The 27,731-nt window shown below is 35.7% G+C and overlaps 1 protein-coding gene across 2 annotated transcripts in view; it reads left to right on the top strand.

Moving 5' to 3' along the window:
* negr1 (neuronal growth regulator 1) overlaps positions 1–27,731 on the top strand; it is a 173,893-nt gene that overhangs the window by 44,380 nt on the left and 101,782 nt on the right. For both annotated transcript variants that reach the window (XM_028028292.1, XM_028028294.1), the window contains exon 2: positions 9,782–10,020. In XM_028028292.1, the coding sequence (XP_027884093.1) occupies positions 9,782–10,020 (239 nt within the window). The remainder of the gene's footprint in view (positions 1–9,781; positions 10,021–27,731) is intronic.

Raw genomic sequence — 27,731 nt, 5'->3', positions numbered from 1 at the left:
GTTGTAAATTATGAAAAAGATTTTCTGTGGCATCTTAGACTTGTAGCCTGCCTGTAAGTTTAGCAATAGCAGCAGTGGAAGTGAACAAAGCCGTTCAGTCCATGTTGGCCACACTTCCAAATATTGTATTCATATTAACAGCCGCCTCGTTCGGCTTGGCACTTCTCTCTTTGCAGTGAAGGCTGGTTGTTTACAGTGCAGGCAATTTCCAGTAAGCTTCATAGCGTCGAAATGGCAAATTCCATACATCACGGACAAACGTTAGCAATCGGGTAAAGTTTAAAACTTCAAGACAATCTATTCCTCCAGGAGACCATTGTTTTTTTTCAATAGCTGAGAGCCTAAACCCTCTGTATGAAGCAAAGCATAGGACAAGAGCCTGTTTTTTATCAGGCTAGCACCAGTCCACAATGCGAAAGTTTCCAAAATGTGGTTCTTTGGTCATGGTGTTTAGGTTCTTGATTGGCCACCGTCTTGTCTAGAGGAAGATGAGACACCAGCCACAGCAAGGCAGATGCCCCAAAGGCAGCTATCAAATTCACTTGGGCTTTCATTACACCAATGCAGTGCCACAGGCTAATGGCGTCTATGCCAAGGCACATTGATGCACTAATTCATGCAAGAGTGCATTGATGCACTAATTCAGTATTGAGTCCATGGAAATATACATAGTTTTCAGAAGTCTGACATTTGTGCTTAAAATATCAATTTTTAATTGGTCTGATGTGATTTTCAGATTTTCTGACACACTGAATTTTGAAATTCTTTACCTGTAAGCCATAGTCATTAAAGCTACAACAAAATAATGCTTTTATTCTATGTGTGTGAATCTCTATGAAATTACTGTTTCACTTTCTAAGATGACTGGCAAGAAATATGATACTTTTATGCAACATTCTAATTTACTGAGATGTACTAGCATAGACTCTGGTGATAATATCAAAGGATATCAATCAAACACTAACAAAATGAAAATGTCCTTTTTCATTCTCTTTCAGGTCTGTTAATAAACAATAAGCACGCTGAGGGAATATGGCTGAAGGCCAAAGACTCCTGTCTTAATGCTCTCATCTGCATGGATACAGAGTACATGGTGGATCTTATAATTTAAAGTAACACAAATGAAGTGATTTAAAGTGGGCTCTCAGTCTGCAGGATGCTTTATTTTCAATTTGACCAAAGAAACAGGACCATTCATTTCCCCAAGTGCTCAGTGTGACAATGTGAGTGAATGTTTAAATGAGAACTGTTTATCAGTAAATTTAGTCAGAGGCCACCGTGCTTCTCCTTAGATTCTGTCACACATTTCAGGAAATAGCAGTACTAGCAGTAAATTTGAATGATGATTTCTATGTTATATTCTGATGTGTACTAACTTCAAGTGTTTCTTTGCCATTAGCGATGCTCCTGCCTCATATTATATTGCTTACATTTTATTTAGAAAATGCATCCAAAGACAATTCTTTATTTAACTCAGACTGTCATCAAGAGAGCGACTTATTAATGTTTGCTTTGCCGTAGTGTGACATTTAAGAATGGGTGCACCAGCCACAGTTGTTCTATGCGCTTCTTTTATACTGATTCAAATCAATTGTCTGTGCAGAGGAATAGTGGAATGGCTACTGCCTGTCCTGTAAAGACTCCGGTTCTAGACAATTTTGCAGCTGCTCATTTGTGAACCTCATTAATTTGTTTTTCTCTCAAAATTGTGTGTATGTCATCAACAGGAACGCTTGAAAAAAATACCAAAACAACAATCAATAATGTGAAATAATCCAGAGATTACTCAAGTAGCACTTTGAATGATTTTCTGTACTTGAATTATTTGTAGTGGAAAGACTCGTGTTGACTTGTTCTCAAACTGACACAAACAGCTTGTAAAATCTTTGTGTCTGTGGTTGAAACAATTAAAAAGGAGCTACAGACTTTTACTTGTATTTCCAAGTGGGAAATAACTTTGTTGCAGAACTTAAGCACATATGAGCAGTTCACACAGTGCTGTAAAATAAATAGAAAGTGCCTACAATATCTTGGAATTGCTGCTACAGTAACAACACACTGATTATACCTTATGTGTATGAAACATTCTGATTGATTTCATTATGTTTGCCACAGTAAGGAGATCTTTCTGTTTGGCTTTCAGAATAAGGGCGCCTTTCAAAAAGCACTTAAGTTAAAGTGACATTTTGGAAATTTTAATTGAATAGTCATGAAAGAGTATCTGTACTCCCTCTGTTTCTGTAACGTTAGATGCTTTCTTTCATCGTTGTGTCTATGTGGATTAGAGCTGGAAAGCCTTCCATGTGTCCCTTCGTTGGTCACAGTCGGACAGATTATATTCGGGATTAAGAGCTTGATGCTCTGTACCTCAATTTTACAACACTGCACAATGTCCTTATTCTTGCAAATCCGCTGACACATCCTGACTGCCAAACTTTACCATGTGAAAAGTTCCCATTTAAAATAAGTGTAGAGAAAATTCGTTAAAGTAACATCCTGGCAACATCTGAGGCATAAACTGATTATCTATAAAATCTGTGCTCTTATGTTGTAGTTATCATCCTATAAATTTTTAAAATGATGCTGAGGGTTCGCTGTCAGGGCCACGTTGAACCCTCACCAGACAGGAGCTTGATGCCTGTGCATTCCAGCACCGTCTGTTTTGTGATCACATCTGTTCACTTCACCTATTCTTTGCTGATAGACTTTATTTTTATTTTTTTTTATTGATTTTTAAAAAAAATATATTTATACACACCACTACAGGTGCTATCAATTTCTCCCCTTTGTCCTTGTTTTGGTTTTCCAGGTTTGTTTAGATAGAGTTGTCTGCTGAGGGACACTTTGTGCAAAACGTACACTTATTTTTACCTGCCGGGGTAACAATTCAGACCTGTTTTGATAAATGACAAACTAAATGTATTTTCTACTATCTGCTCATTGTCTTATGTTAGGAAATTGAAGTATATGGACTTAATAAATACTGTCTACCAGAAGGAGGTTAGTTAGAGTTACTTTGGTTTCATTTGAGGTCACGATTTCTTATAATGTAACGTAGGTCAAATGGGGATGAGGACCATAATAAATGGGAATAGAGTGCAACTCAAGCTTTTTAGATATTAACAGATTAAAATCAAATATTAGTGAGATTTTGGCATTTTATCTATATCTTTATCTATTTCTCACCTTCATAAATTCTGAAAATGCTTAAGTACAAAACAAAAAAAAAACCCTGATATGCTTAAATGATTGGCTTAAAGGTAAAGGCATGGACAAAGGAAAGGATGAAATTGCCACTGTCTATGTACATATTAACAAAGGGACAAATTGGCCCTTAGCTGCCATTTAAAATCTTTGTCACTTATTCTGGTAATGATATGCAAAATCTCTTCAAAGACATTAATCTTTTTTTTAAAGAAACTGGGACGTAAAATTGTGTTAAAATCTGAAAAATGATAATATTTATTCAATCTGTGATAGCAAAAAACATGACACCCTTAACAATTGTTTTAAAGTAAATGCAGTTTTATGTTTATAATTTGACCAGTGATTAGGAACGTCCATGTCTTTTATCACATTTTATCACATTGTCTTTAACTGAAAATGTAGAAAATTAATATCTTTCCACTTCTTTGAAAAGGGCAAGACAAGAGAGCCTGGTGTTCACATTTGGAAGATTAGATGATTGGTTAATAATCAAATGATTCAAGCTAATATATTGATACAAATAAGATATGAAATACTAATATTTTTTTATCCACTATTTTTGTTAAAATTACTTTCTTGGCAAAAATATATCCATTTTGCTCATTTCACTGAATAAAAGAAGGACTTTTTTGAAAGACTGATCACTCCTGGTCTCCTTTCACTTGTGCTTTAACACCCAGTCAGTCAATGTGAAATGCATTTTCTCATTTGATGATTCATTGCACTCCAGGGCAGCAACTTGCTCCGTAAGCTGTGAAGAGAGCTGTACAGTCACCTTTTATGTGTAAAATGCCTAAAATTCAGTGGACCATTTCTCTTTAAAGGTGTAAAAGTATTTCTTCCACAAACTAATTTTTGTTCAGACTATACATGAAACTGGTCTTGATGTAATGAATTTAATTTTTAATTTTTTTCAGACAATTATATTATGAAATTAGGATCTTGACACAGAACAAACAAACCGCCACATGCTAGTGTCATGAGCCAAACTGTTTTTTAACTGTATAAAACCTTTGATAACTTTATGTTTTATTTATTAAGCAAAAAAAGTAACATTACCTATTTTATTTTTAGTTCTAGTTCTACTGTTGTGAAAATATACTTTGCTAACATGCATGTATTTCTTACAAATCTGAGCAAGGGATAATGGTAATAATATTTGTTTTCCTTAAACTCAAGATTCATAAAGTATACCTGGACAGTGTTGAGATTTAAACAGTACGGGTTATGTACTTGGATAACTAGTAATTAAAAGGACACCTAATAAAACCTAGAGACCTCTCCTTAAATATAGCCATTTACTCTGCCAATTGTCTTAGAAAAATACTGCTGACTGCCAACTACGAGACTTTAGTTGAAACATGGGAAATCTGTTTACAAGTGGATATATGTGGGGTTGGTGCCAGAAGGATATTTATTCCTCAAGAATCCAAAAAACTGTTTTATTTAGGTAGGAATCTGGGTCAGAATACTCTGAGTGTTAAAAATGGCATCAAATCAAAGAGATTCGGTGAGTTTAGCTAAAAGAATTACAGAGTGTACCTTTTACCTGCTGCTGTATTGTAATTAATGGTTTGTACTCATTTGGTATTAATATAAGGCATTTTAATACCATCTTATGACTTTTTCTCTCCATCATTTTAGTGTAATCACCTCCTGATCTCTGTTCCAAAATCTAATATAAATTTATATATTTAAGTTTTGAAGAAAATGTCTTGTTGTAAGCCTGGTGCCTGAGCAGTCACTCACATGAAGCAGGGATGAATAAAAGTAGTAATTAGTGCATGCTACAGAATGGAAACTTCGATGCCTGAGGACTAATTGGGCAGAATTTATTCAAGACAGAGGCTCCTGAAAGAGAGATTGATGAAAGCAAAGACCACCAAAGTTATCGGTTCTGTGCTGCTATGCGTGACTAAAGGGAAACCCCCAGAGAAAGTGGCTGAAAAAGACTTGCCTGATGGCAGAACTGTGGTTTGAAACTATAATATGCTTATTTATGTGGTGGCAATATTAAATGTCACTTTTTGGAAATGTGATTTTGGTTTTAATTTTATTTTTAGCTACAAGTATCATAAAAAAATGTCAACAGAAGAATCAAATGTAAAAAAAAAAGTCCCTTTAATTTTCAGTTAATATCTTATATTAAACTAGTATTATTGACATTTCTACGGGCAATTTTCCAAATTGAATTTTGTGCTATTTGTATCACTGAAGCAATCATGCACTTGGTTTCAAGCTAAACTCCACTATGTTTGAATAGCTAAGACAGAACAGAATGATAAATATGTGTATGAGTACCTTATCCTTTTCCATTATAGAAAAAGTCGAGTATTGTGATGACTTTAGAAAAGTAAATTTACTGTATCAGCAGCAAAGTGCCAGTCAAACTGAAGCACACAGATACAGATAAATGTACACAGTGTACACATAAAAAGAAGCCTGAGACTATAAAGTGCAATCAAATATACAAATAAAGAACTTTACAGTTGTGAATGGTAGCAGATGCAGTTTCTAAGAGATGTGCATGTAAATAAGATGATTGTTTTTATATATTTAATCAAAACATAACTTTACAAAGATATGAACACCTGTGTAGATAGTAGCTGGAAAGTAAACAACTTACTGAGTTTTTTTGGACCAGAGATGATTTGAAAAGTTATTCTACAATAAGACACAGTTTGCTAGTGCTTTAATTTATATTATTATAGATCACAGAATTATAAGGTATGTAGATGTTTATGGGACACTAGCCTGTAACTCAATGCTGGCCTGAGTGCTGCAGTGTGTCCTTTGATATGCAAAACATTTTCTGTGTTCCTGGAAATCCTTTTTTATGCTAAGTCAGTGTTAGGACAGCAAAGCTAAAAAAATCAGTCCACCTTATGTAAAAAGTTGTCTTTTAAGCTTGATAATTGGGGTAGTATACGTTTTTTGCTTTCATTTATGTTAAAGATTTGGCACTTCTTCATTTCATATTACACCCAACGTAAGTTGGTCCAAGCATGTTGTGCAACATTGACAATTGTTGTTATATGGATTAGAAAGTGCTTTCGACCAGATTTTGCTCTAAGATTTTACACAGATGATCATTTCAGCCTCAGCTAGCAGCGCTAGCGTCATACTGCTCTAAGTAAAATGTGTGTTTTTGGCTGGTCTGATGGACTGTGACTGGCTGTTTAAATACATCCATCTGCATGACTGTGTGGTGAGAAATTTTCAGAAATGAATGGATCAGAAGTGCTAACTCGGTAAGAAAAACATCAAAGAAAGATTCTTTAAATGTTGTATCTGACAAATATATCCCTGAAAGTTGGTTTATAAATGCTTTTCAAAACTACAGAAAAGCAACAGCAAAGAGCAAGTTATTTAACCATCTTGTTTGAAAAGTTTGGCATAGTTTAAATAAATTTGATTGGGTTACTCAAACTTCATAAGTTTAATTATTAACACTTCTCTCCACATACTTGTCATGTATTTAGGGCCACTACTGCTGTAGCTTTCTTTGAACAAAAATAGTTTTCAACAGTTACCCTTAAACCTTAGTCAGAGAAAGTATTGGCTTTTAAAGAAATGTACTTTGAAAAGCCGGCAGAGAAATCAGGTGGAATCAAACGAGACAAATGGAGAAAATGTATTTTATACTTACGGTAATAATATAGTGATAACAGCCCAGCAAGTTGTTGAAAAGTTATTCTTGTCAGGCTTTGTGCTGAACAGAGGTCAATGGTATTTTTTACTTTCTCTTGCTCCCTCACCTGCCTTTTAAATTACGAGTCACTGAAGATGTGTGGTCAGAAGTATGGGTGGCAAACCTCACCAGAATGTGTGGTGATCCAAGTACTACTTAAAAGCAGGAAAACACGCAATTGCAAAATTAAAATATGTGGAAAATGTCATCACAGCAATCACATGCTTTTTATAATGCTACCTAGCATGTTTCCACAGGTGTACGGATGATTTAAATCTTTGGTGATGAGCTCCAAGTCTTTGAGGTTTGAAAGTCAGCCTTATATTTTGCTCCTGCCATGTATTCGGTGAGATTTCAGTTTTTGCCCTGCTTTTGCCACTCAAAACATGTTAATTACTTGGAGTCAGAAAAACATGTATTCAAAAATAGCTAGCTTAAAACTTTAAGCTGGCAGAGAGATGAATGATTTGATGCTTAACAGTATATGTTGACAATAAAAATTGTCCTTAAGCATTTGAATTCAGATAAAATGCTGAGGAAATATGTTATTGGCCTGTAATGTTTTAACTCATTAGACTGGTCACTGACCACAACAGATTGCAAGTTGCACTGGTTTTCTTATTTGTATCTTCTATTCTCTGTCATAGGTTAAATATCAAGCACATTGTATTCAACGTTTTAGAACAGATTAAAAAAAAAGTTGCCTTAAGGAGAAGGAAACCTTAGCTCAAGGGATGTATGAGTGTCTGCATTTCTGTTCCTGACTTAAACGTTCATTTAATTTTTCTACCTGTCCATTGTCTATGCTCTCGGGGGAGAAGTTAGCTACATAGACTATTGTCCTCTATCCTTCTTCCTGACAGACGCTTTCTTGGCAGATGGAGTTGGTGCTTTGTTATTGTGCCAAACCGATTTCCTTGGTGGCTTTTCCACCAGTGCCGACAGTCCTGTATGGCATGTCGACAATAGCTCAAGAGCCAAACTTGATTGCCTTTTACTGCTCATTATCACAGTATTTGTCATGGAATATGATTGGATTTCTTCAGTTCATACCATTCTGAAATTTATAACAAAGCAAATGTATATTGACCAAAGAGGTTCAGTGTTTAACAGATTGTCCAATTTATTCAGTAGCTTCTATAGTTAACATAGCAGTTGCATAGTTAGACTGAAACTTTGCAGAGCTTTAGCAGGTTTTATATTTCATACTGTATGTTGTCACAAGTTAGAGACATACTTGTTCAAAACTCAGAATGTACACAAAAACTTTGTCCAGTCATGTTTTCATAGGAATAACCTATTGCCATATTTTCTTGTTTGCAGCCTAAAAAAAACTGTCTGTGTGGAGCTGACAGAAATATCTCAATTCCTGAAGCGTTTTGCATAGCAGTTTTTGGAGAGGAGCTAACAGCAATGATGTGCGGGTGTACATCATGATGAAATATGGAAAGCAACAGAAACTTTGTGTTGGTGTGGCATGATGCAGTTTTTTCTTTGGTGCTCTGGAAATAGTAGTACCTTCCCTGCAGAAGTTTGTCTTTCTCCAGCTGCTAACACTGCTGTGAGGGTCACATTTTATTCCACATTGGGTTATTTTTTCTCTGTCTAGATCCATTATGTGATTTGAATAATTATGTTTACTAATATTAACAATTTGTCATGCTGCCTTTTAATTAAATTTTTTTAAATGCCTGTTTGTTGTGCATAGCAATTTTCTTTATTTTTCTGAAGTGGGAAAAATATGATCAATGGTGTTGTGTGTATTTTAAAAAAAAGTCAGATGAATTAATACATTTTACACCTTACTGTCTTGTGAATTTCTTACGATTTCATAATAATACAGAAAATTAATCATGAATCACCTGAAGGTCCAGTGAGGCTTCAAATGTGTCAGATGTTAAAATTAAGGGAACATTCCCTGTCACCTTTCTCATATAAGACATAGAAATCTCCTTAATAACCTGAGTTATTGAGGGTTATTAGTAATTATCAAAAGAAAAATAATGAATAATAAACTATCACAACTAATAAGTTATTTTAACAAAACCAAATTTACTAACAAAATATTGTCCTAAGCTACTTAAAGCTACATGTTTTTTAATTTAGAGAAATTATGTTCCATAAACTCCAGTCACTTTTTGACATCTTGTGTCCATTACAGGACATCTTGTGCCCTGTAATGGACACAGAGTCCATTACAGGTCTCTGTGTAGCCCTGTCATGGATTGGTGACCTGTTCAGGACATACCCCTCTTCTTGACCGATGGTCGCCGGACATGGGCATTAGCTCCCGGCAGGAAAATTGTTTTCAGATGATGGATGAATGGAATTTTATTTATAAATACTTGGCCGTGCAAAATTATTCATACAATTTGAACTTGTCCATATTTTGACGGGCAACAACCACTCACTTTAGTGGGATTTGTGCAATGTTCAGTATTTTATTGTATATAGGCACCACATTTGTACTTGAGAAAGCAGTTTTGCTCATTTCACTCATATCTATAAAAATAAATCACTTTTCACTTATTTTAACTGAAATTTCGGCATGAATTTAGATTATTTGATCTACAGCATGTCATTTTAGGACTGGCTGTTTGTTTGATATTGCTGTCCTGCTGGAAGATCAAGCTGTGCTCCAGTCAAGACAGATGATTTTCCCCATGACTAACCATTATTTAGCTTTATCTTTCACTTTGTCTGAAAAGCTTCACCATAGAATGATCACAGAGAGTGTGGTGTGTAATAATTGACAATGTGCAAACAAACAAACAAAATGGACAGATGGATAAACTATAGTTTTAACTTCAAACATTGTAGTCATATGTAAAAGAAAAACAAAACAACATTTTTGTTCAGTTTTATTTATTTCTCTCAATCCAGGTGCTACCTGTTGGATGGGATCTCTAAAGGAGCCTGGCTGAACCGCTCAAGCATCATTTTCGCAGGGGACGACAAGTGGTCTGTGGACCCACGTGTGTCCATAGTGTCCAGTGTTGGAGACAAACACGAGTACAGCCTTCAGATACAGAAAGTGGATGTTACTGATGACGGCCAATACACATGTTCGATTCAGAGCGAACGCAACCCACGGCCGAAGCTACTCAACCTCATCGTAAAAGGTACATTGGGAAAGCCTCTATTTCTCTGCTGTTGTGTATCTTCTGAAAGCAGACATTTCTTCTTTTCATCTACAGTGTTGAAATTCAGTTGTCTGCATGTCTGCCATTTGTGTGTGTGTGGGCGTGGGGCGTGTGTGTGTTTTGAAGCATGTGCTTCTTTTTATTATTCCTACCCTATGTCCTGTTTTTATTTTAACACCTTATTTGTTGCATAGAAGAGCTGCTGCGGAAGAAAGCAAAAACAAAGTGACATGGTGCCTTTAGGCTACACAATATAAAGTAGAGGCTTGCTGGTTTAAATGACTGGAGGCAGACTGCAGCTTTAATCAGACCTCCCTGGGTTTTGTCACAGCAGGTACCTCAGAAAGATGTGATTCATATGACTTCAGACCTGTGTGTTGCACTATCATCAACATGCTATAAACAGTGTTATGACTGAGTTTGTGTGTCATTTGAGAGTGCTATAAGCTAGAATCCATAAAAATCAATCTTTTTTCTTGTTCTGTCTCTTTAATAGGTTGATATTTTTTTTATTTTAAAGATTTCCTGACAATCTGTCAAAAGAAAGCACGTTTTTTTAGGTCTCACTGTTTATTTCACAGTACAGGAAACACATTTTTGCAATTTCACTTTTTTTTTTTTTTTCACAGCACAGTTTGATGGCTCAAATTCACCGCTCAGTCGCATAAGTTATACTTCATCTATTCAAAAGAAGCCAAGCTTAGTGTAACTCTGCAAAGAAACACAACATTAGAATAACATTGTATTAATCCAAGGTGTAAGGGTCGGGTTTGCATCTTGAAGAAATGTCAGCAGCGCTGTGTGATGTAAACAGGCGTCCAGCTGGCTGCTCTGTTACAGCATATGTTCGGTTGTGAAATCCATCTTCGTTGTGTGATTATACTGTACCAGCAGTTAGTTTTGTTTGGTGTAAATCTTTGTAAATATATTTGGCTTAGTATTCTTTATGGTAAATTACATCATTTCAGTGGAAGCCTTTCATCCAGTATGAAACTATTGTCGAAACAAATCGCTTTTCTTCTGTGGTATTTGCTTCTTCTTAGAAAGTGCCAACAAAGGGCCAAACATGAGTAAAAAGCAGAATGCATTCCTGTCTTTTCCTGTTGCTTCTTTACCTCAGCAGTTTTAAAATTGAGGCTGATGTTTTAAGGTGGAGATGACAGCTGAAGTGAAAACCTTTCATTATCTTGTTTCGATTGAAATGTTCTTGTAGTTCTTGGCATCCACGTGGATGATACAAATGACACATTACTGACACAAGACCATGCACAACCTCACTCTGATTGGAGTGATCTGCCTCAGCAGGTCAATTCACCATGCCACCCCATGAAACAGATAAGGAATGACTCAAAGAACATATCAGGATTCTGGCTGGAACAAGCCTGGATTCTTGTAGACCACACCTGGCAAACCAAATAACATCAAGTGTATTAAAAATTATGAAAGATCTGAACATTTGAGTTGTGAAAAATATGGAATTTTAACATGAAATTTGTGTTTGTAGGTAAGACTCTTCTTCTGGAGAAGTAATGCAGTGTTTTGTTTTAGCTGTCAACAACCTACTTAGGCCTATCTGACGCTATAACTAAATGTACTTTTTTTGACTAACCTTTTCAGTTGCTTGTTTAAGATCTCCAATATCAACATTTTCCAGACTACAGTTTAGGTAGCATAAGAAATGTGATTTTACACATGAATACCCGACTTAGTATCTTTCAGAATTTTTGAAAATCTAATGTGAAGATATTTGTGAAGAATTTATGGAATTTAAAACACAATGCAACATTTAAATTGGTTGCTGCATTCAAGCAAAATGTGGTCCAAGAAAGTACTTTATTTTATTATTTTTCTTCTCATTATGGGCTGCAGGTGTACCTTTGCTTGTTCACCAAAAACAGAGCTCTAATTGCACCCACTGGCTCTTTAGAGTGCCACTTCAACTTTATAGTTACAGTAGCCTCTGTTTAAAAAATCAGACCAAAAGTGGGAGAGCAAGTATGTGTCAAACCCAACAGCACTTTAACTTGCCACTTCCTGGACTTAACAGGGACTTGACTAGGGCTCCATCTGGGCTTGGGGTGGGGCTTTCAGCCCAACAAATAGCCTCAGGGTAGAAGGAGCAGACTCTGATACAAAGTAATGTCAAGGTGAAAGGTGACATTGATTGATATGGAAAATCATGTTGCAGAAGAACGTCCGGCCGCTCATCAATCTGATTTTAAATTTTGCTTCAGGGCAGGTTGAAACAGAATCTAGTATGAACTGATGTCTTTTCCCCAAAGCTACTGTTGTAGTATTTTTGAACTGTACTACACCACAAATCTAGCAACTTGGACAAGTGAGGAAATTTGAATAATTTGAATGGAACTCTAATTATTCAAAGTATTTTTTTTATTTATTCAGCAACCTAAGAAGTTCCTATTTTGTTGCATTTTATAACTATGTCTACATTTAATAATCGGAGAAAAACACTATTTTCTGTTTATTCAGTCAGTATGCAATACATCTTACACAAAGAATATGTTGAAACACAGTTATCTTCCACTTTTTGTAATTCATATGGAAACTTTAGCCCTTGAAGCTTGGAAAGACAGTTGACCCATTTTATACTATAAAAAACTCAGGTTTTTAAGAAAATGATTGCTGTAATTGTTAGCCAATCAATAAGGTCAATCAACTTTAGACCAACTCATTAATCAATTATCATCTATCAGGAAATGTCCTGTAAGGTAGTTAAGGGGCTAAGTGCCTGTGTGTCTGCAGTGTTGCTGTGCAAAACTGTGAGCCAGCTTGGGGACATGATAATGGCTCAGTCTATATTGATTTTGGTATAAATGAGCATCTTAAATATTTTTCTTTGGGGGATGTTGGCTAACATAATTATTATTATTCTGATTATTTTTTATCACAACCTTTTAGCTCATCAGGACTTTACTTTGTGTAACAATACATTTCTTTTTCAGTATTTAAATTTTATGAGCTGACAGACAATGAAAGTATCAGACTGAGAGTGGGCACTGATAGAAACTTAACCTTTAATGGCTAGGATAATTGCTGGACATCTACATTAGAACGCCCGCAGTCTAAACTATTGTGTTTCAGCTGTTACAAAACCTACCCACTTTATTTAAACACACGGTGCTGATATAAAGTCCAGCATGCTTTTTGCTGTGCTGCACTCAGACTTTACAGGTGCTCCATGCCTCCAAATGTTGTTGTGATAAACCTGATTAAGCTGTTTGGCAAGCAGTAGTGGTCACTCCATGACCATCTTGTTTTTGGGGGTGTTGGCTTTCTGAAGAACGCTCTGTAATTTGAAACCTACCAGGGGTTTTTCAGGTCATGTCAGCTCCTCACCGCTGCCCATATGTTCCCAATCAAACAGAGGCAAATGTGCCAGCTGTCAGCTGTATATTATGTTTTGCAATGACTGTGCTCCTGATTATTGTGACCCAGCGACAAGGATCTGGCACGAGGTTTGCCCTGTGAATACCAATTGTTTTTCTCAAAGGGTAGTTTTAGTTTGTGATGTTGGTAAGCTATTCTCGCAAAAAAAAATAAATAAATATCCTAGTTTGGATAAATAAAGCAAAAATATTGTAATATTTCACCTTTAGCTTCATATTTATTTTAGTCTTTTTTTCAACCACCATACACTACTCAGTAAAATATAATTTACTGTTGCATTTATACAACAATTTATAAAAAGTGCAACATGATATATTCGTTTAAAATCAAAAAACTAACTCCTGCTAAAATATTACATATTGGGTGTCACAAGGCAATGTTTTAAATATATTTACATATTTTAATATTTTACCTTTTATACATTTAAAAATAGAAAATTAATTACTGCCAAGTTTAGTTTTATTTTTAAGTGTTTATAATACAGACAATTTTTTTTAATCTGCTGTCTATAGGTCAGCATAGCAAGCTCATACTTGGCTTGTTACAGTGCGAACTGGGAAGGCAGATTTTCCAGTCCTCCCAGTCGTAAGGACAAAAAAAAGACCACAAAATCAGAATTCTAGATGCAGAAAGTCATGAATTGTCTTTCAGCCCCAATTTCTGCATTGAGAAATGTAGAGTAATGTAGAAAATAGTGAACATTTTAGGTATGAACTTGAGGGTTTTAAATGACAGTAAGTAGATTGTTATCTTGACGATGTTCTTCTTATCCAAGATCCTACTTCAATTCTGAAATCAGGCTTTTTCAGTTGTTTTGCAAAAGTTCTGCATCTAAGACATCAGATGCATCAGACATAAGATGCCAGTCGTTTAGACAGAGCTGTGTACTGGAGTGGTATCTGTAGGCAGGAAGCATGTGGAATACAGATGGTACACTCTGAGTGATAGATGCCTATAGTCAGGTTTCTGACAGCCTTTGAGGTAGTTAAATTTTACTTCCACTCACTCTGAATCATAAATGTAGCATTTTCCCTTGTTGTGCTCACATGGCATCTCCATAGAATCACACTTAAAGGTACCTTTGCTTATTTGCTTTGTCAAAAGCCAGTCGTGTTTCTGAAACATTACCTGTCACTGTGTGGCACTTGTGTACACATGCTTAAGCCCACTCATGGAGAACACAAGGATTACTTTACAGATGAGATGTAGCAGGGGGAGCAGCTCTGTTATGTTGCTGAGGCTTCTGGGAGCATCCACTTTTTTTCTTTTTTTATCTGCTGGAATAAAAGAAAAAAATGCAAAAAAAATGAGCTGGCACTTTAATCTGGGCTTTTCAGTCCAAGTACACACCATCTATTAATACTATGATACGACAAATGTTACAGTTGTTGTAAAAGGATTTCACATTATTAGAGGTTTGGCACTTTTTGCTTTGCAAGATTGTGCAACGTGAGGAGTATCTTGGAAAATGGGAACAAAAACGGATTACTGTATACGTAAGAAAATGCCAAGGTCTCAACCTATTTCAGTTGGATGACAGGATCTCTGACTCCCTGATCCACTGAGCGATTATACTGATCTGGAAGTCATATCTTGTCCTGTTCTTAAAAATTAGTCAAAATATACATTAAAAAAACTGTTTTAACTTGCATAATAATCATTGAATAGCATGGATCATTAAAAATATAAAGGAGAAACTTTTTCAGAAAACTATGTTTTTATATTTTACTGGTAATAAAAGAGGGAAGTAAAATGAAATCCAACAGTGATAATGATGATGATCAATAAAAACAAATCACAATTTGCAAAAATCTGATATTAGATATAAGACTAAACAGGTTTACAGGGTGAAGTGTGGACTTCTACAGTTGAAAACCAGATATTTACATACCCCGTTAAAAAGGCAGCTTTTCCCCTGACTTTCTGACATTTCAGACTACAGTTTCCTGTTTTAGGTCAGCTGGGATTATTAAAACGTTTTCTATTGGCTAGAATAAGGAAAAAGATGTGACATTGCTTTTTCCTAATTCTTTCCAGTCATTCCCATCTCCACACTTTTATATGTTGCTTTAAAGAAAGATTTTAAGATCTTTCTAATATTATAACTTCAATGCTTTTCTATAGAAAACATTCTTGTTATACTAACACATTGTAGCGTCACGTAAGTCCCTACTATAAATAATAGTAGGGACTATACTATAAATAATAACATAAATAATTCTTTGTTATTGTTTACGTCAATAACAAAGCCAATGAATATGACATTTTCCAAGTCCTTGATAATAATGACTTGGAAAATGTTCACGTTTGCACATGAACATTAAATGAGATTTATCCTCCAATCCCAAGTAACCAAGAACTTCGAATAAGAAAATAATCTTTACATGGATATACAAGAAACTGTTTTTTTTCCCACTGTAATCATATCCCGTGGGGTTTCTCGTTTCCAGCAATCTTACACAACAGGAATCCCTTGTTAGCATCACCCTTTCCAACACCTGAATTACCTGCTGCTGAATTAGAGATGATGACTGTTACTTCTCTGGCATGTCTTAGAATAATTTTGTCACAGTGTGACATTTATCCCCTCGGAGACCTTATGTCACCGTACCCGATTCCTGTGAATAGAGCTTAGTCAAACATGGCCCATTTGCAGTAATTTTACCTTACAGCACCACACTAATACTTTGTTGATTCAGATGCTCTTCAAAGCTCTAAAGTTGGGGTATGGCTGTGCACATATAATTCTCTTACATAATCTCTGCCAAAAGCAGAAAGCCGTTGTTTGCTGAAATAGCCAAAAAACGTCTATGTTTTTTTTAATATGTTTTTGACATGGTTTAGACACGTGTCTAGTCTGTGGTTAAACCAAACTGTTTGTTTACTCTTAATGAATACTCTGACCCCTTACATAGCTCATCTTTTTTCTTTCCTGATCATATTGTACAGCTGGTCTTCATCTGTATATCCTCATCGCTGCTTTCACTGACCTATTTACAGCCTATCCCCAGCTTTATCTGATGAAGGATACAGAGGAATGAGAGATTGGTATCAGGCCCAAGCAGTCCTTCCGTACATCACATGACTGTCTTCCCTCTCAGCTTCTATTCTTTTCCTCCCTCCAGCTTAATTAAGATTGAAAATGTGATAATGCATTAAATATGCACAGCACCTCTCATCTAAGAATATCTTGTCCTGAGGAGAAACTGGGAAAGAGGCATTCTTTCCTCTTTTCCACTTGTAAATGCTTGCATGACAGTTGGTAATTTGTTTTTACCATTTATGGTTATGGAATGCAAACAAGAGTTAGAATAACTTATAAAATATGGTATATATATATATATAGCTACTGTCAAATATTCCCTGATAATGGTGCATATAACTAAAAGGGTCTTCAATTAGGCCATACATCTAAAGATTTTAAACTTTCCACCAGTGTTGTTTTTGTCACTGTTTAACTATTGTGCAAATAGCTTGGGATCTTTAGACACTCGTAAATTCATATACTACTGTAACATAATATATGTTACAGTAGTATATGATTACCCACTTAGCCACAAGTTGGGTTTTTTTGGTTGTTTTTGTTTGGGTTTTTTTGCAGGGAGGAGTGGGAGGGCACTACAAAAATCTTTGACTACTTGTACCCATCTTATAAAGCGCTGTATGTGCCAGTTACATAGGGGCTGTGCAAATTTTGCAGCAATTAGTGTATATAGATTAAATCTCACTCTGGAAAATGCTTAAAAGTTAATCTAAAAAGAAACTAAGAATAACATTGAAGCATTGATTCTATGGCATAAATTCAATTCAAATTTTGAAAAACATGTATTATATTGACTCAATGTACACGTTGGTGTTCTGTATGAACTAAAATGTTTTGGATGTTTATATGGATCAGAGCAAATCCACAGTGGAAGTTTTTTGCCCATGTTTGAATACTGAGTCAATTTAGATAGAGAATTTGTTATTAATAAGTGAAATGGAGAGTTAAATCTGCTCCTTGTAGCGTGTATCTTTAACAGCAGCATAAGATTAGAGTTTATTTACAGAATACAGAATTTTAAGTGTTTTATTATAAATATGTTATAAAATGTTTTGGTCTACATATTCTATATGTCCTCAGGCAATCATGAAACAAATCACCAACATAGTACGTTACTTTACATTTGACAGGCTAGAGCACCTTCCCTATTTCTATGGAAGAATAAAATTTTTTTTATTGTTTTACATTCTAGTGGCACAATCGATGCCTTCTGATGAAAAATAATCCACTGATATAGAGTTCCTGCAAAAGGAAAAAAAGAATAAGCCTGATGTATTGGCTGACTGATTAATCAATCACATACTCTATCACTTTCAATAATAATTGCGGGGGATTCTTGATCACCAGAGTCCAACAGCGCTGGCAACTACCACTAAATCAGCTCACTGAATTGATCAACTGAAGTAAGACCTTCAAAATGTCATTTCCCTCTCATTTACAGCCAAGAGTTTCTCTTGTGTATTAGTGGCATCAATAATATTAATTTAAAGAGTAATTGGACTTTAGCTCAACCTTGTACTTCACACAATTTAAAATTGATTCCACACTGTGAACATTTTGTTGAACAAATTTCCATTTAAATTTGGTATCAAGTCACTTTAGAAGCTTAATGTTAAATTCTCCATATTTAATTTAAACTAAAACTTATCCTGACATTTCGTCAAAGGTGGCTGTTGCTCAGTTTAATTGTGGTGCTGCTGTTCCTTTGACAGTTTACTAAAGTAGTATATAAATGTTATGAAATTAAATGGCTGGAAAGTACATTTAACTGAATTTGGATGACTGCGAATTAGTTGCTAGATTCATTGTCTTGCAAAAAAGATTTTCTGGGTTTGATTCCAGCATTAACCCCAAGTTGCCTACTGGTATGCATATTGGTATGTGAATGTAAAGCATTTGAGTTGCCACCAAGACTAAGAAAGTTCAAAACTAAGAATATATATTCACAGTTTAATAAGAAACTGTTTGCTGGTTGTGAATTGTTCCTTACTGGATGACCTTTACTTCATATGAATGCATGTAAGTCATTATGTTGATTATTAAAAATTATACAACTGTTTTTTTTTTCTGTTGACAAGCAAAAGAACATTTACAAGATAGTTAAGTTAATGTCTGAGAGGTATTTTGGGGAAAAAAAGTAAGACGTGTAGCTAGTGATAAAGAATGCCTTTATTTAGAATCGATATGAAAAAAAGACAGACTCCTTGTGTCTATGTGTGATAAGACTTTTTTGTGTTGTGAGAAGAGCTGAAGTAATTGTGTATCAGGAGTGTCAGTTGAATAATTAGCATTCAAACAATGTGTTGTGCCAGTGGTATTACAGTGGAAAGTGTACAGAGAATGTGAGTGTGTCTGCAGAAACAGATTTGCTATTATGCCGAGTGACATTTAGTCAGCCACTAATCATTGTCATTTGTGTTTTGGTGTGTGTGTGGGGGGTTGGCGTGAGGGCATGAGTGAGTTTGTGAATCCTACTCTGGGTCTCATTTTTTTATCCTCTGATGTGTTTAGACAAGCAACCAGCACTGAATATGTACATTTTTGTTCAAATTTACGCATGGTTGAGGGTGTGTTTATGCACGTTAATGTGTCCTCATCACGTAAATAGCTGATATTAGCTCTGGTTAATTAAAATGAGTGAGGACAAAGGTCAGCCACTCAGCTCTCACATCTCTCTTCTCTAGAGAGGGAATAGATACAGCTTGAGTGGAGAAGTACCTGGCAGCTTTTATTTGGGCCTTTGTAGTGGTCTTTAAAGGTAAGGCTTTGAGAATTTAAATGCATGTTCCTTATGTAAATTGAAACAAATTCTGTATACAAATATACGGCAAAAATGTCAAAGTGATCTTTTGGAGAACAGTTGATGCAAATTCTAGACCTAATTTATTCACTATAAAAACATCACGTTCTGCACACTTTTTATGCATTTTTGACTTGCACATCAGTAGGAGCTTCGGATTGCAGTTATAGAATTGTCTTTAAACAGAAAATGCAGATTTATGAAAGGGTATTTTTATATTGTCCACACGAATGCCTCTTGTTTTCCAAACCCAATATTTTCTACCCAGTACTTGTGGATAACAAGCAGAAGCAACTATAGCAATGCTAAAGAAGGTACAGAAGCTCACATGGAAACACATATTAAAGTGTAACTGCTTAAAACCTATTAAAAGACTGAGGTATGTGTAAAATAAACTATTTAGTTTATTTCTAAAACTAAATAGTATCTTAATTATTTTTTATGCTTTCATTGACTTTAGTAAGTAATTATTTAAGGAATGTTAAAAGGTGACCAGCCCTGACTAGGCCTGTCGTGATAAACGATAAATCGATTAATTATACGATAAATTAAAGCTACCGACGTCATTTTAATTATCGGCATTATCGTCTCTTCCGACCTTTTTCTCTTTCAGCTAATGCTACTGAATGAAAAAAGGCTCAACTCCGGTGCTCTCCACTGACTCCTCCCTTCCTCATTTCCTTAGTGTAAAGCCCAGCGCACACTACACGACCTTAGAGCTGTCAGCCGATTGTCGGCCCATTTTCAAAACCTGAGAGACCACACATTAGCCGACAGAAATCCTAGCTATAACGGTTCGATCGGGTTCGGTCCTGCCATGTGGTGTCCAACAATGGGCACAAAATAATGGCTACAAGTCCAGTGAACTAATTTTAAAACCAGGCATTAATCAATGCTTTACTACAATCTACCTGCAATGAATGTGGCTAGTGTCAGCGTAAAGTCCTGACTGAATGAAAATCATTATAATCTATTTACGTCAGGTTAACGAAGAACAGCTGAAAAGTTACCGGGTTTATCAACTGCGGTAGCAATTTCGCTCCAACTCCTCCCCTTGTCATTTCTATATTCTTTGCATGTTGAATAAATATTAATGTTGTTTCCACATATCATCTCCGATGTCCGCTGGACTTCGGGTTGCGCCGTGTCAGCTGTTTGGGATTCCCCGACGTAATTTCCCCTCAGAAAACACGGAGGAGAATCCGCGCTTTCTGATTGGCTACCTGTCACATTCAACAGGCTGCGTTAAAGCTCCCAGTTGGGGAAAATCCCTGATTTGGATCGGAGCGGCAACGACGATCTACAATAACACACCACACACTCTTACAAAGACCAACGTTTTAAGATTGTCATAAGGGGAAAAATAGGAGCAAAAAATCATGTAGTGTGAACTATTGCATCAGATAGTGGATGTGCCCGTCTTTTCCATTTAAATCTAATTATTACTGAAGGGCAATATAATATACAGACTTCACAATCTGCACTCTTTAGGTTGAATGCAGTATTTATTTCCACTTTGGCTTTATGTTTAGTTTTTTTTCCAGTACATTTTTTGTTAATGGAGACTGAGAATCCATTTTATTTTTGTTCTTGGTTGTTTTGTTTATTTTGTTTATCAGTTTCAGTGTTTAAGTGTTCTTTTGAAAATAAAGTGTATCTATCTTTGACAAGAAACCGCATGCATTATTACATCATTTCCATTAAATCAGTGTAAAAAGATCTTCAAACAATATTATCGTTTATCGCAATAATTTTTGAGACAATTAATCGCTCAGCAAAATTTGCTATCGTGACAGGCCTAGCCCTGACACTAGCCAACCATTTAAACTATTTGTTCATCAATCCATCCATCAATCAATCAAATATCTCTCACTTATTCAGGGTCAGGTCATGGGGGCAGCAGCCTAAACAGAGAGACTCAGACTTCCCTCTCCCCAGCCATTTGGACCAGCTTGTTTGAGGGAATCTCAAGGCATTCCCAAGCCAGCCAATAAGCATAGTCCCTCCACTTCAGTGTTGACGTTGCCAGGAGAACAAGGGAGTCCCAAAAAACCGGCAATCCACCACTTAGAAGACGAACTCCTATGTAGCCATCAAATTATTTTGCTAGATTCTGATCTCAGTTTCTTGAAAGCTTTCACCTGCCAAGGTGATATTGGCTTTCATAAAGAAATTCAAATTTCTTTATATAACTGTATTATTTATTTAAAATAGCCATAGAGGTAACATTATTCAGCATTTTGTCTGAGAATATATGCAAAACTGATTTATAGTGGCTGTTCCACAAAGACAAATGATTATGCAGTAAACATTTTAGGCTGTCTTTAGCATTTACACTAGAGATTAGGATGGTCACTATTGAACCTTTTCAGAGCCATCACACTGAAAACTCAAGAATAAAGCAGAGTGCTTTGACTACTTTGTTCAGCCTTTCTGTTACCTGCTTGAAAATATTGTTCTCTTTCTCACAACCTGAATAAACTCCAGACATGTTGTAAAAAACAGTTTTGTTCTAATTTAGTCTGTAAACACTTCAGTTCTCCTGAAAATGGCTAAGATTGAGTTTTCTTCTCTTAGTACAAACTTTCACAGTTTCCTAACAGAATAGCAGAATGTCCTAACAAGTGTTGTTAAGAAATTCTGCTTGTGGCTATCTATTATATAATTTTCCCCCTGCTTGGAAAAAGATTGAATTTTAAAGTTTTCAGTTGGTCAGGACCAACTAAACTATAAATCATCTGCTTCTGGTCAATAGACCATTTTTGTGTCTCTCTATAAGTAACTGCTTCTTTGTGCTGCCTGTTAAAGTTAAATAAATTATGTCTTATGACATAAAGTTAGAACTAGTTGATAGTTTTACAAAGTGCTTTGCTTTTACTCCTTCACAGTAAAATTTATACAGCACTTATCTGTAATTTTTTGTTTGCACTTGGCTCGTTTTTCTGTACATTCATAAAAAAGTTGGTATATTGAGCCAAGGATAGTTCGCCTGGGAACTTGAATGTATTCCTGGGTTTTGGATCGAACTGCTTATTTGATTGGAAGAGAAACCAATTACCTACAATTGCCCAACAGATAAATATTGACATCAAAGTTAGTGTGTTGAGTCAACAAGTCTTCCCGGAGGGCGCCCCATAATGAAAAAAAGGTGGTCTGTCCATTTTATATGTTTAAAAAACTGAAACGGTGTCTCATTTTCTTTGGGGTTTTCTTAATTTCAAGGTTTTTACTAAGGTTTTTACTAACCTGTTGCCTTTTATTTAAAAAAAAAAAACAACATCCCAAATATACTTAGCTTGCTGTAATCCTTTTTCAGAAAGGCCTTTTTTCCGGTGATTTCTACACTGCATTGTGCTGCAGTTGAATCCTTTATTGTTCTTTTGAATTTTCTATTCAGTTCAAGGATTTTACGTTTTTAGTTTATAAATTTGCAGGTTTAGGTGATTGCTAATTTTTGTTACTATTCTGTCTGGCTTTGATGCTCATTAAAAATAACATTTTTACATAAAAAAAATAATAATAATATATATATACATATATATATACACACAATTATGATAGATATATTTTAATAGGCGTTCTGATGGGGCTGCTTAGTCATTTTAAAAGTATGTTTTGAATGACAACCATTAAGCAGCAACATTTCTGGTGTAAAATTTCAATATTTTAGAATTCACATCAGTTCTATTATTTGGAAGTAAATTTGACAATTTTTCTAATTTAGACAGTGGTGAAAGTGTTAATACATCTCCACACAAGATCTTACAGCATGCATTTCAAGCTCATGTTGGTCCTGATGTTTATTATATTTCTTCCATCTCCAAGCATTATTCGCAACAGTTATTTTTTAATTGTGTATGCACAGGTTTTTCCTGCAATGTGATAAAGTGTGACAGTCAGGCTTAGCGTGCAAACAATCTATATTCAGATGTTTTACCAGTCAGTGGTGTGAGCCCTTGGCTTTTTTGTGGTGTTAAACAGTTGGTTGTCGGAGGCGCAAACCATAACTGAAACGTGGGTTCTCTCACCACTTTATGTGGATCCAAGAACAGTAGGCGCTTGTGGCGGTGTTTATCATACAATGTAACCCTCATCAACAGAGGCTGTGAAACAGATTTCCAGGAGGTGAAGCACTGGCAGACATCTCAGAGATACACTGGCCTTAATTGGGCAGATAAATATCACAGGTTGTGCTCCCCGGCCCTGCAGCCCCATTGCATACATCACCCTGAATCCAGTCCAGCAGTAGCAGCAGGGTCTCGCCTGCTTGTCTCATCCTTGAAATTTGTCTGTAGCCTGTGGTGCACTGAAAGAGCACTCTGGGCACTAGAGATTTCGTTTCTCAGTCTGCTTCCCATGGTTGCAGCCATTTTAAGGTCAGATTTCAGAGGCCCTCCTGCTTTTTTTAATCGTCTTGTAAGCATCTTTATTCCCAGAATTAGAGTCAGATGACACAGGATGTATTATCAGACATATTGAGATTGTATACTTTATTATCTAAAAAGATCAGAGCCACTGATTTCCTGTACGAACACCATTACTGGTCGATACCAGCTCTGTAAGTAAATTCCAGGAATTGACATCTGCATTCTACAGAGCAGCTGAGGGTTCTTAATAATTAGCATTGTTTTGAATATTCATGACTCTGGCCTTTCGAAAGCCCCCCAGGAGCTGCGAATTACCCCGTATTACCTATGTGTTGTTCAGTCCAAGTCTTCTCCCAGCAGCCCGTGGGGCCAGCTCTGAAGATGCAGAGCTTCATTTGGGAATAAATGTGGCATCAGACCCATACAAACTACAACAAAGCACGCTGTATTCAAACACATTTACAAACCCACACATCAGACACACACAAAGTCAGAGTAATCATTCATCCTCCTTAGTACTTGCACCATAGACTAATGACTCCTGCTGAAGCAAATAAATCAAGACAGACGGAGAAGGAAAGAGGAAAGCCTTACCCAAGATTCTCATTCAACACAACTTTTTGGTCTATTCATGCTTTCTGAAGAACTCAAAGTCCGAGTGTGCTGCATGTTTTAATCATAAATTTATATACATATTTAATCTTAATGGATGAATTAAGACAAGCTCTCATTTGACAGTGATCTTCTGCAAGTTCAGTCCAAAGTATGTTGCAAATATAACAGAAGGCTCGATTCAGAACTCATAGACACTGATGAACTATGACAGTTGATCATTTTTTACATCTAAAATAGATTTCTTTATGATTTACTAATTTAATTTCCCTGATAAGCAAGAACAAAAATGATAAAAAAGTTGACTGTTCATGTTTGTGTTTTGTGTTGGTGGTTATCTTTTACATCACAACATTTTATAGTGCACCAGTATAAGATAGTAGAAAAACTGAGAAATCATTTGATTTGAGAATATTTATGAAACTGGGGGAAAAGTTCCATGTTAAATAATAAACTGTGGTGCACAAAGTCAGAATACTTTTGTTTTAAACAGATTCCTCTTTTACTTTAGCTGTAACTATTAAGAATAATAATGCCTAAGGAAATGTGACTGAAATACTTGCTTATAATGCTTTCCTTTTGTAAGTTTGTGAGTGTGTCTACAAATCCGTCCATATCTGCAGGCTATAGCTACCATTGAACAGGTGCCTGAAATTGACTTTTTAAAATGGGGGGAGGGAGGATTCCCCATGGGGGACATTTATGCACAGGGCAGGTTGACAGCAGGTTTTATAATTTCTAATATGCAGCTCTATTTTTATTATTTTTTTTTTTTACCTCTTTTTACTTTCCTAGTTATACTCTTTGGTGCTCTCTCTTGTCTACTTATCAGTTTGGCTTCCTCAGCTTCGTGTCTTTCCAGAATAATGTTTTATGCATCTAAAAAACTAATAATAATAATAATAAAAAATATTAAAAAAACTAGAACTTTTCCTACATAAAGCTTGAATTTTGAAAACCCACTCTTACTGTTAAGTATGGAGTAGGACATGTGATGTGTAGAATTTTTTTTTTTTTTTCAAAGGCCCTAGGAATGTTATTAGAGTTCATGGTGTCATGAAATACCATGCACTTTGAGTTATTCAGTAAGATAATATTGCAAAATATATGGCCAAATCAACACAGCAGTGGTTTACCAGACACAAACCTGATCTTCCCAGAGTCTTTCTGGAGTCCCAGACTTAACTTTTTAAGAAAACGTGTGGGCTAAGTTGAAGAGAATAGCCCTTTAAGTGGGCATTGTGTACCGATTGTGCTTAAAGCAGTGGTCAAAAATCATACTCTGTATGCTACAAACGTGTGAAATGTTGTAGAAGAGGTCCGAATGTTATCCTGTTGGCAAAAACAGGGTTTTCAAAGTATTGAGAGCAGGGGTATCAATAATATGGCCACTATTGAATTATTCAAGTGTTTTCTTCTAAGTAAATAAAGATGTTCAAATGGACATTGTTTTTTTTTTTTTTTGTTTTGTTCTTTTTGTTTTTTGTATGCTTAGTGTGAGATTATGCTCTCAAAATGAAAGATGAATAAATATTAGGTGTTTTCAACATCTTTAACAGAATAATTATCCTGGGTCCTGCAGATAAAACCCCCAGAAAGAGTTTAATTTCAAGGTAGCGGCAGAAAAAGACAGCTACAGAAGTTTAGCATTAGCTTTTGGCCCATTTTGTTCAGATAATGATAACCTGTGATCATAACTACTGCAACAATTGCCCTAAAATGGACTTTAATCTATTTTGAAGCAGAACATGCTTGGAGCATGACAAATGTCTGAGCAAAGGGCCCATAAAGAGCAGATCCAAACACCCACTGAGAGGCGAGTGCCTATCCTCTGACTGAGAGAAGAGTGTCTCTGCTGGCTGCCAGCCGCTTTCTCCCCATTAATCACAACCCAGGTTCTAAAGTTTGAACTCTGACCTTTATGGCTGCATCAAGTCCCAGTGACAGATGGAGGCAGAGCTCTGTGTCTTCACATGAAATTATTCAGCTCACATACTCTCCCTCTGTCTCTATCTCTCTCTCACACACACGCACGCACACAGACAGATTCTCCAATAGCAAGGGTCATTTGGTCACAAGCTGATATTTTGTAGTTGGAAAAGACCATGGACTGCGATGGTCTCTGTGTTTCCTTCTGACAAGCAGCAGTTTGAAATGAGGCCTTTGTGTGGCAGTACTTATTAAGCACACTTTGTGCTGCTAATTGAAAAAGCAATGATCACCCTTGAGAGTGAAAAGCGAGTGCCCCGTGTAGAGGAGTTTTGTTTATAGGCAAGATGCTATGGTTGAAAGATGCTGATTAGCATGAATAAATGAGATAGCTTATCTTTGAATTGCATGCCCAGTGCTGCTCTCCTATTGAAGATTAATTGCCTCTCACAAGGTGTTGCTAAAAGTTCATTTTCATCAATTGATTTCCCTTAATTCCTAAATTCCCACAGAAGTGCATTAAATTGGTAACATAACCACACTTCATGCATCATTAATTTTGTCGGCAATTAGTCACCACATGTATTGCTTGTGACGTTAGGTGGAAGCATGTTATTTTTGCACCGTTAGGTAGTGACGGGAATATCATCATATACTAAGAGTTGGTACAATTCAAACATTTATGGTGATTAGAGCTACACACTGTATCGAGAATTTATTGTCATCCCACTATTGGTGTGCGCAATGTTGTGATGAAGTTCTTCACCAGCATACATTTTGTAGTAATAGAAGATATTTTCTGAGGCCATTAAAATGTTTTGGTAAAGTCATAAAGGTATTTTATTCTCAAGCAAATGTTTTTTTTCATTGCAAGTACAACAGCTATAGCAAGGTGCATCAAAACAATTGAGTAGAATGAGCTGCAATGACCCACAACTCAGCTCTTGAAATACTAGCAAGAACAAAGCTATTGTTGAAAGAATTTGTTTGAGGTTTGCCGCCAACCATTTGAATGACGTGTCGTAGGAAAGACAAGGAGATTGGTGAGACTAAAGCTAGATCTTTTTTTATTGCATGTAAGATACTAAGCTAACACTGACATGTGCTTTAATTTGGTAATGGTTCTCATCTCTAATAAAGGAAAATAAAATTAGCCGTTATTAGAAGGAGAAAGTTAGGATTTATGCCTTTGTCTTATAAACACAAATGTTTCTCAGATATATCATAAGCTTTATTATTTTATGACATTGGTCATTGAATAGCAACAATAATAACTTTATGTTTTCACATAAGATTCAAATCTATTTTTTATAGAAGTTCTCAAAAGACCTCATTGTAGTTTTCTAGTTATTGTTGGCTTTGAGAATTAACCTGTTTATCTGATATTAATTTAAATTATTCTAACTATAATAAAAACTATCCTGCATTTAAAATATTTAAAGTTTACGGCCATCAGAATACATAATGTGCATGCTCCGAAATCAATTGAATGTTTTATGTTGGAAACTTGACTTTTTAGAAGTTAAGATGA

This window comes from Xiphophorus couchianus, chromosome 9 (genome assembly GCF_001444195.1).
Source record: "Xiphophorus couchianus chromosome 9, X_couchianus-1.0, whole genome shotgun sequence".
In the NCBI taxonomy this organism is placed as follows: domain Eukaryota; kingdom Metazoa; phylum Chordata; class Actinopteri; order Cyprinodontiformes; family Poeciliidae; genus Xiphophorus; species Xiphophorus couchianus.
Note: the sequence above shows the minus strand (reverse complement) of the source record. Positions and strands in the feature narration are given on the sequence as shown.